The sequence below is a fragment of the Anarrhichthys ocellatus genome, unplaced genomic scaffold, assembly GCF_004355925.1.
Source record: "Anarrhichthys ocellatus isolate YVR2014 unplaced genomic scaffold, GSC_Weel_1.0 scaffold84, whole genome shotgun sequence".
Lineage (NCBI taxonomy): Eukaryota > Metazoa > Chordata > Actinopteri > Perciformes > Anarhichadidae > Anarrhichthys > Anarrhichthys ocellatus.
The window spans coordinates 131,049-141,835 of NW_022280114.1; the positions used below are offsets into that span (position 1 = coordinate 131,049).

The 10,787-nt window shown below is 41.0% G+C and overlaps 1 protein-coding gene across 3 annotated transcripts in view; it reads right to left on the minus strand.

Moving 5' to 3' along the window:
• Positions 1-29: 29 nt before the first annotated feature.
• The window catches only part of lypla2 (lysophospholipase 2), an 11,188-nt gene continuing 430 nt past the window's right edge, over positions 30-10,787 (minus strand). Inside the window, exons 1-9 of one of the 3 annotated variants that reach the window (XM_031874715.1) lie at positions 5,356-5,433; positions 3,724-3,755; positions 2,001-2,066; positions 1,663-1,710; positions 1,425-1,495; positions 1,069-1,142; positions 841-942; positions 481-651; positions 30-179 (exon numbers count right to left, since the gene is read on the minus strand). In XM_031874715.1, coding sequence (XP_031730575.1) covers positions 129-179; positions 481-651; positions 841-942; positions 1,069-1,142; positions 1,425-1,495; positions 1,663-1,710; positions 2,001-2,066; positions 3,724-3,755; positions 5,356-5,433 — 693 coding nt within the window. In that variant the 3' untranslated portion in view covers positions 30-128. Of the gene's footprint in view, positions 180-480; positions 652-840; positions 1,143-1,424; positions 1,496-1,662; positions 1,711-1,901; positions 1,981-2,000; positions 2,067-3,723; positions 3,756-5,355; positions 5,449-10,787 lie in introns of those variants that run through there. The other 2 variants (XM_031874713.1, XM_031874716.1) reach the window with 2 other exon arrangements.

Below are 10,787 nucleotides of genomic sequence, written 5' to 3' on the forward strand. Positions count from 1 at the left end.
GGGGGGGGGGGGGGGGGGGGGGGGGGGGGGGGGGGGGGGGGGCTCATGGCTGTTTCCTGTAGGAGGATGGCAGATCGAGGGTGAGAAGTCAGTGTCTCAGGTGGGGTTACAGTGGGGATGAGGAGAGGTCAGATTCGGGGCAAATACTTCTCGATGAAGTCCTTTACAGTCGCCATCTCCTGCAAGAGAACAAAGTGGATGTTAAGTAGTGAACTATCACAGCATTGGTTTCATGTTCTATTAGTGGGTTACAGTAGGTGAATATTTTCTGACATGAATAAACGGTCTGAAGTTTAAAACTCAGGACTGCTGAGTTGATACTGTTGTCTCTGAAAAAAATACTGAGCCTACTTTAAACTGAGAATAAAAACAACTGGTGTTCTACAAAAGTATGAAATGAATACCCTTAAATGTCAAAATGAAAACAACTTTTACAAACTGATTTAAGCTCACATAAGCACACACACACACACACATTACCTGAGGACAGGAGCTGTGAGAGAGCCCTGGGTAGGTTTTGAAGGTGATCATCTGAGGGTTAACTATGCCTTTGAGTTTTTCTGCCGTCATGGCGCCAAACTGCACCGGGATCATGGCGTCCATCTCACCGTGACAATGCAGGATCGGGATGTTCTTGTGGCCGCTGGATGCCTGCAGAACAGACACGACACCGACTTCAATAAAGTCCACTTTGCTGAAAGCGGAAATCTGAAAATCTTTTTTCCTTTTGGTTTCGGAGAGAGTTTAGTGGAACTATTTCAATAGTAAAAAAATAAAGCAGCCCATTTGACATTTGAACAACATCCGTATAACTTCTCCTCGGTGAGACTGTGACTGTACCATTGGGAAACTCCTGTGGAGTGGTAGCCAGCAACTGAGGGCCACAACGCCAGCCAACTGATGCTGGCAGGTCAAGGCAGTATACAAGGACAAGGCCCCGCCCTGAGGAGGAACACAGGAAGCAGACGGAGAGAGAGACAATTTTAATGGCTGCATTCTTTCACTTTTATTATGTTCAAAATATTTCTCTTGTGGAATGCAACATGATGCTAAAATATGAAGTCCAACCTGAGAGAAGCCACCGAGCATTATGCGGTGTGGGGGGATCCCGTTTTTGACCTCGTGTTCGATTATGGCCTTGACTGGAGGAAAGCAAGAATAAATGTGTTACTCAACATTAGTTTCATATTTTTTTACTCTTAGTTTAAAGGCGTTGTTTAGTTCTCTGACCACCAAGAGGCGCCCCACGTCTTCAATACATTTCTGGCTGTCAGGAGCTCAAAGTTCAAAACTAAAGGCCTGGGTTTGCCTGAATAGAATTAGTTTGTACGTGGTGTCAACAGCCTAAAGGCAAAAGTATAAATATAGTTAAAAAAAATAACAATCATGTGAATATGAATGTAACGGTGTACACATTCACTCACTGCTGTCTGCAGCCTTCTTGATTCCACACTCGTCCTCCGGGCAGTCGGGGCTGAGACCCATGAGGTCAAACCTGCACACACGCAGAAACGAGGCGTTTAAGGGAAATCAATAGATACAAGCACGGTATTGTCGATGCCGGGACGAGAGCCTATTCGCCGTTTCCAGGGAAACAATGGCCTCCAGTGTTGAGCTTCAAAAAAAAAAAAAAAGGCTGTTTGTTTCATGGTGCCAACTTACCACGCGGGCATCATGGACTTCATATTGAGAGTGACGGGGATCGGGGGCCTGCGGGGAAAACGTGACATGTCAGCGTAGGAAGATCAGTACCAGCAGCCAAATGTTGGTGTATTGATTTATTCACTCAACAACATTACAGATAAACGATTGCTTCAAAGATGATTTTGCATTCTGACATGCTTAAGAAAAAAAAGAGAGCAAGAGACAGTTTGTTCACAGGTTACTCCACTCCAGCACACCAAGAAGAAGACATTAGTTTTCCTCCCCTGCTGACAAGCGACAGTCTTCGGAGGAACAAAACATGACAGGAGGAATCGTAGAAACAGAAAAAGACTTACGCGTGGGGGCAGATGAATTTGACGTGAGGCAGCTGGATCTCCGTCAGGGAGTCTGCCCACCCATGCCTGACAGGAAACAGAGAGAAAGAAATGCTTTGTTTCTCATCCAGCTTCAGCAAAACGACAAATATGCAGCATGCCAAAAACCCACATGGATTACAACTAAAGAGTGTGTTGTGTAAAGTGAGAGTATGTGGCCTTAACTGGAGGTACAATTAGGTACTCAAGAGAAAAACACCCACCAAAGGGGATATCTTTGATCTCCACTGACGCAATTTAACAGCTGATTTAGGGACTCAGCCGACATCAAGTGTTGGTTTGAGAGCTTTTTGAATTAGCCAATCATTGTGTTGTCAGCTGTGTATTATGAAATTAAACTACATGAATGAGGATATCAATTAGCTGCATTTACACTCCACCACTTCGGGCAGTTCAAACAGCTATCGGATACTTCAAAAAATAAAGCCAAAAGTAAATTTAACACGGCTGTAGCCAGGATTTCAGAAATACTCAGGTCATGAATGCACAAGCAGCGAAGACACATTTCAATAGAGGCAAAAAACAAAACTGTGTAAAACGTATTAAAAAGAGTATTCAATGTTCATGTTTGCGTTAACAGTCCCCCTTCACTCAAAGGTCTGTTTTGCTTATTGTTACTTCACTGTTCGAGCTTCGCTGTGCAGAATGACTTTACGTGCAGAGTTTGACACTCGCAGACTGTTTTCACGATCATCTGCCAAAGAAGGAAAGTCTCCCCGTGTGCAAGTACACAACCACCGACAGTGATCACGTCTGTCCGGGTCCAACTGATCTTTACAAGCCGATGATTACTAGAAACAACTTGTTTTTCTTTATTTCTCATGCAGATTACCATCTAATTGACATTTGTGTATTTATAACATAAATATAAGGTAACTGAACGGACAGCTTTGCTATTTACTGAATTGTATTGGATGTTTCTAAACACAGTGCAGCTGTCTCAACCACAGTTGCTTTCCCCGTGCGCATTCGTTTTCTGTCTCCATCGCGAGCGGCCATGACTGTTCCTCGTTGTTTCAGTCGACAACACAAGGTTGCCTGAGAAACAATAAGTTTCATTGCTGTATCTCTTGGGCTCGTTTTTGGCAGTTTGTCATAAGCTTCAAAGAGACTACGCTTCTCATTTAGAGAAAAGGACTTTCTTTATCCCGTCAAGTATTTAGTGTGCACGCAGCACCAGCTCAGAGGCAAAGCATCAATGAACACTGTAAGCAGAGCACTTGATTACGGTTAGCAACAGTATTTTAATGACATTTGTATAGGTATGATGGTCTTCCAATGGTGTTTATACCCTTACTTTGAAAAATACAAACATTGTCCTCCATTAACCTTTTTTATTTATATCTAAACACAGGCAGCCTTACAAGAACTTCTCCTGAATGAGATAATGTGTTCTTGTTTACCAAAACCAGGAACACATTTCAGCCTGTACCACAAAGGTCCCGAGCTTCTGCCTCATGAAAAGCTTCTGTTGTAATAGCTGAAGCAGGAAATTCATTTACAAGTATGAAGCCATCAAACTTATGTAGAAAGTACAGGTGCGCTTCTGCTCTGATATTCAAATATACGTTCAAAGTGTGACAACTAATGAATGCAGAACACATGTGAACAGGCTAATGAAATCTTTCAGAGGTCTGCATGGAAAGATGTTCACAACATGAATAAAGAGTAAAACATCACTCACCCTGAGTCTCCTAACCCATGAAGGAAGATCACCTGCAGCGCAGATACACACACAAAAAAAGAAAAGCTGGTTAGAACCATCTCTTTAAATATTCACATTTTACCCAAAGAAACCAAATGCAGAGACAATAATATTTGAAATGTTCCGATAGCCATCAATCACATTGGACACACTAATTGCCGGAGGGAAAAAGCCACAACTTGAAGACATCTGGTCCCATTGCGTCGGTCTTGTAGTACAGAAAGTACTACAGATAAGTGTTGCATACTTGTTCCACAACAGGGAATAACAGGTGCCAATCTCAAATTCTGGCCAAGATAAGCTCTCACTGCCAGTCTCCACACACGCCGCTGCCCGCAGAGAATCCATGAAAGGGAAGAACGACAATCTAGAAAGCTGGCAATTCGCTGTTCGCTGGCTGGGAATCAAGAGGCTCAGCTGTCTTTGCAGAGATCAAAACACACGCAGAGATCCATGTAGGGTTTGCTGGGACCAGTGACTGTCAGCTTTGATCCGGCTGTTTAACAAATGCCTGCACTGTACCCGACAGCTCCTTTCATTTTTATTCTACTGTACCTGTTACACATCCTGCTACAGGTGAGGCCTCTCGTCATAAAGGAATAGTGGTTACTTGGACTCTACTGGGATTTTGTTATACATACTGAACAGGGCTGAATATTTCTACATCCTTGTTAAAGGGTGAAGTTGGTGTTCATTGCTTTTAAAAGCTTTAGCAGCTTTCAATGTCATGTTTAGATATTTGATGCGGGGCGACACTTTAAACCGTGGATTGTGTCTTGACGTGCATGGTGATGGTTAGGACTCGGTATCTTTAGAATTATAAAATATTTTACACAAATCATTTTCTACAAAAAAGTGTTAGTAGTCTGAAACTTAGTCTGAAGTCTTAAATTAGGAATGATCTAACAAAAGAATAAACAAGTAAAGAAAATTAGGAAGGATGTTGCCAGCTGTCAATATTCCACATTTATTAAAACTCTGATCTATGAACATGTTCTTGCAAATACAGTCATTGGAGTTTAATGCTCACAAAATCCAGCACAAGGACACTAAAACATCTGAATAAAAAGAAAACTAATTCCATTTAAGTTATGTGTGTGTTGTTCAACAATGGTAAATGTGATGTTAAACAAATGTTAAAGTGTTCCTCAAACTGTTTTCATAAATGATTTTGTCAGCATTTGAATGCAACTCAGTTAGTTTTTTCAAATGTATTGCCCATGTACCACAATATAATTCCACTTAAATGAGTTTAATCCATAACATTATGCTGGAAGGCAAATAAAGGGATATGACAAGTCAAACCCGCTCTGTAGAGATTAGGAAAGGCTGCTCCTGCCTCTGACATCCTCTTCTTGGGAGAATCAGAAGCCAAAAGTAAAGACCCAGTGGATGAGAGGTATTTTGGTTTTCACATACTTTAATCAAGCACTCGCCGTCTGATCTGGTTTTAATGGAGCATGGCTATTATTGGAGAGCAAGTCCCTGTTCCTACACAAAACATGGCTACAGGGAACCTTCCATCATGAAAAGTGACCATAAAACGCTCTGAATACATATACTGAACACATATACTGAATACATATGCAAGGCTTTTGCAGTTTCACTCACCACAGCAGTCTCCTTCTCCTTCCCGGACACCGTCACAGCTTCTGCGAGCAGCGGCACAGACATGTTGTTGCCACACATACACTGTGAGAGGTGCTGGAGACAGAAGAGAAAAAAATAAAAAAAAGTCAGCTGAGTGCAGAAGTACATTAAATATGCTGTCATGTGCGTTGGGGCCAAACAAAGAGCTTTATTTAACTCAATTTAAGCAATTTGCAAAAACGTCCGCGAGTTCCCAGAGCCTTGGTATTAACCATTCACATCACAGAAGAGGAATATTCAGAAATCTACTCCGGGTTCAAACTTAACATCTGTTATTCCTGTGGTTGAAGAGAGATTAGTAGATCTGATAAATGTTTTTAATAACACAAATGAATATTAGTTTACCCAAATGATCAGGAGTCATTTGATTACATCATATTAACTTGTTTTCTCTGGTTTCTTCACCTGCAGGACAAGTGAACTGTACAAGCTCAACAAAGCAGATAAGGACATCATTTCCACTTTTTAAATCACATTTTGGCATTTTTGGTTTGATGCAAACACAAAAATGCCCTGACTGCGAAAATCCAGATGAGAAAAGAGAGGATTTTCTTCCAATGATCAATGTTCAGAGCCGTCCCTTATGACTCAGAGCACTAAACTTTACGAGCAGCGACGGTGAGAGCTTTGTGGAATGAATGGGATTTTAAGAGGGGTTAGTGAATTATTAATGTACTACCATTAGGGTCGCAACTAACAATTACTTTTATTATCAAATAATCCGCCATTTATTTTCTCAGTTAATCCTTCGATCTGTGAAATAATAAAATGTAGTGAAACGGTGCAGTTTGCAATTTCTCCAAGACCACAGGGATCCCTTCATCTAGCTCGTTGTCCAGCCAACAGTCCAAAACCATAACATATTTATGATAAGTCGATCAGAGATAATCGGCAACAGTGTCGGCCGAATGGAAACTGCAGTGCATCACAAATTACGTTTGAGGTTATTTTGAAAGTGTACAGATTTTTACCTTTTCTACCATCTTCAGAAAAAACAACAACAACTAACAAAACAATCCAAGTGATCCGTATAAGAGGTCGACCGAAAGTGGATTTTTAAAGACCGATATAAAGACGATAGCTTGGATGAGGAAAAAGCTGATAGCAGACTATACCATACGTTACATTTGATAGAATGATAGAAATGTACAGTATATAATATAGGAAATAGCAGGGTTACCTTAAGAACAATAACTGTAATGTCACAAATTATCTTCTGTTGAAGTATAACATTTTTCGATTACAATTCTCTTCCTTCAAACAAACCTGTTCACAAAAGTAAAAAAAAACAACCGAACTTTCGTTCAAACAAAGTTTGAATACGCGATGTATTCCAACTCTGGAACACGTGGAACTTATTAAAAAGAGGTTACAGGCAGACAAGTAATGGACAGTTGTATGCGTCATGTCGTGTCATGTTGTTTTGGAGGACTAAACGTTTGTTTAACATCAGCAATGACAATGAACAGCCCTCTACGACAGTATACCTCCTGCTGGTTAACAGAGCAGCCATTCAGTCCACAGACAGGAACAACAAAGCTCAACATACCACTTATACGGAAAACACACATAATGAAGCTGCTGCTGAACCTAAAAACAGCAGTCATGAGCTATGTGTGTTTTTGTGTGTGTCAGCAAGTCACCAGACTCATTAACTAAATGAAACGCCCCCCCCCCCCCCTCTACTGTACTCTGCAACCCGGCTGCAGACGTCCAAACCCTCTGTGAGTCAGCCATCGATAGCGAGCATGAAACATGACATCAGATTTACAGTAACGTCGAGCAGTAAAAGCCTTAATGCCCTTCAGCTTTCCGTCGATGTGGGAAAGAATGAGCCAGGGCGGGTCAAGACGACGCGCTGCCTGATTGGTAAACGGGCGATGGGGAGACGAGGAAATGACCGAAAGACAAAGGTTAATATTTAAACCTTGAGCGGGATTATACTCTACGGGTGTTCAAATTCCTCCACCGTTACGGCCGAGCAGCTAAATGCTGCTGCTCAGCTCTGTGAGATTGCTCTTTGGCATGTGACAAATTGTAGTCTGAAGGTCATACTCACGTCGAAAACACGTGGAAGTGGACGGTAAATCTGAGATTCAAGCGTCCAAAGTGTGGACAAAAGAAGGTTATTTTTGCCTCTCATCCGGTGCCTTGATAAATGAGTAATGGTTCAATAATAACTGGGTGTAGGCAGCAGGAAGTGGTCTCTTTCAGTGCTGTACTCAGTAGCAAGGATGACATTTTCCACATGTATGTTACATTTACTCCAGTCGGTTTAAGTACAATTCTTGTATTTTACTGGAGTATTTCCATGTTATGCTACTTTATGCGTCTACTTCAACAAATTTCAGAGACAAACATTGTACTTTTTACTGCACTACATTTATCTAACAGCTATAAAAATCTACTTTTCAGAGTTAGATTTCACATTTAAAACACAGACACTTATAAATTACAATGTATTGTTAAAGCTTAAACCAATTGCTGTGTCACATTTCAGATGTCTGATGACCCCCTCTAAACTCCTGATGGTTTAATTAATTTCATTTCAACTGTTTGCGGATCTAAAAAAAAAAAAAAAAAAGGAGAAAATTACCCAATAGGTCAGAAAAAAATAAATAGCATGTATGCATTAGAACTTCTCTTCTTCTTTCCTCTCCATTAGTCATCTCATGAGCCCCATATTTATCTTGTGACCCGTAAGAGGGGCCCGAGCCCTAGGTTGGGCATCACTGGAATATAAAGAAGTTCAAACTAGCTCCAACTCCAGCAGCTGCAACACCAAAATGCACTTGATCCATCAGTATTAATAATATCAGATATATAATAATACATCAGTAAGATGAGCTATTTTTCTGCAGGACGAATATTTTTACTTTTATTACGAGCACATTTTGCTGATAATACTTCTGTACTTTTACTTAAGTGGGATTTTAAATGCACTTTTACTTGTAATTATGTATTCTGTAAGAGTTGGATTACACCTTAAGTTAAGAGATGTGAGCTCTCCTTCCACCATCTGAATGATTTGACACGAACAAAATGTGATGTGATGAAAATGCGCATCACAAGACTCATTCATTGTCAACCATTTTCTAATTCACTATTAAAAACATTTTGATTTTCAGCTAATGTAATTTAGCTGCAATATGGCCCAGAGTGGGAACAGACTGTGCCACATCGATAATAAGACTAAAAGCAGGTCTCACAAGAAGACCAGTGCTGTAAACAAAGAGATGAGAAGAAAGGATGGAGAAGAGGATGGAGAGTGCAGGAACATCAGATAATCTGTTCTAACAAGCTCTTGAAACATGGTAGCATACGCAAAGAGGTGATTAATCACGTTTACACTCTTTTTCCCCTCCAACCGCTATCGTTAAGCAGATTCACAGCGACCTGTAACCAAGAGCACCAGCAGAAAAAAACAAAACGTGTGGGTTTTCAATGCTCCAAAAAACAATGGCTCGCTCTCTACGCTTCTGGAGGAGGCTGCTGGTTAAAAATAGCTTCACGCTGTGTACAAGCATCTTGTTCAGTTCAGATTGGGTCTGAAATGAGGGCTTGTTCCACACATTCAATTTAATCTATAACATGGGGTTTCTAACGGACCGTGCACTCCTCTAACAACTAAATGGGTGCAGATAAAACCCTGTATTTTCCACTACCCTTTGCTAGTAATGATAAATATTTACACTGTGGATGAAAATGCACCAACTATACGTTTAACGCTGGAGAAGCCCTCAAAACGTCTTAGTGGAACTGATGAATATTGTCGATTTGATGTTGTAATATCTTGAGTCGTCTCCTGATATCAAAAGCTGTATTAAGGCTTGTACTGTGATAATTATGTACATTTTCTGTTCATTATGTTTGCGATAAATCAATTGGTCTATGAAATGCATGTTCTCTGAGCCCGTAGTAAGATTTAAAAATTGCTTATTTTGCCTAAAATTGACAAATACTTTATTTGAAATGTATGTATAACAGAGAAAAGCTGAAAATCTTCACATAAGCTAAACTGGAAGCTGGGGGATGTTGCATTTTCGCTTGAGAAATTAATTAAACAATGAATTGATTATGAAAATTGTCTGCGATGAATTCTCTGTTGGTCGACTAATCGTTTCAGCTCTAAACTGCTCATTCATTTAAATCATTAACAAACAAAAAAGCCAAACACTTCCTGGTTACTGCTGATAAATGTGAGGACCAGCTGTTTTATATCATTGTATCTTTTGAACAGCTGGTCGGAAAAAAATATGCCATTTTAAGACCTCGCCTTTAGCTTCTGCGATATCTTTTACTATTTTCTTTACACTTACGGCATAATACGGTAAACGTAATGAATAAAAACAAACATTGGTTGCTTTCTTTGTACATTTAACAATATAGTTAGTTATGGCGTCAATTTCGACAGGCGTGTCCAGCCGGTAAACTGTTGTTCCAAGCCATCCCCATCTCTCGACCCCTTCATTCCATGTCACCTTTCTGTCAACTTTCTTCTAAAAAGGCATAAAATTCCCCAAAATACTTTCAAACCAGATTGATTAAGTAGCTGATTGATACAAAATAGATACTGTAGTGGATAACATCTTGCATTTTGTTCAATTAACTAAAATCTAAGTCCATAGCAACTACTCAATATTACTTTTAGGTGACACAAACCACAAAAGAAAATAAAGACGCCGCCTCACGAGTTCCCATCCTGCATGACTCCAATTACATTTAAGTCTAACGTAAGAAAAAATGAGTCGTGCTGCAGCCAGTTTGTGTGTGTGTGGACGTCACACGACTGAACACACGAGCACGAACACCAGGCTGCTGCATTCAGACAGCTCTTTGCTCAATGACTACGGATGGCTGGCAAACAACAGGATAATATGCGGCAATGAGTGACAGGCAGCCCCCCCACCCCCGTCCTCCTCACACACCATCCACCAGCAGCAGCTACCTCTGCTCTCCGCCTGCTGCTGATGGAGGTTAATAGCTCCGAGTGGCCGGTGGTAAGCCACTATTGTTCAGCGGTATATACCGATGACGACAGTGGCATACCACTCCGGGGATCAGCATGTACCGCTGAACAATAGTGCTACTGATAGCTCGGCTACTAGCTAACCTAGCTGATATAGAAACACACCGCAGCCGAGGGAGAAAGGTGCAATCAGTGACGTTTAAAAAGGTTGTATAAAAATAGAAAATACTGGAGGTTGAAGCGGGTGGTGTTGTGTCGAAGAGGAAGGAGACAATGAATGGTTGAAGCTAAGCAAAGTTATTCGACCCATCATCCTCAGTTGTGATGGCATTCAGCGGTGCAAAGCTTCTGTTGCCCTAAAAATGACAAACTCCCATCCCTCGCGCTCGCCTTTAATCTCGGTTTAGCTGGCCCCCCCCCCCCC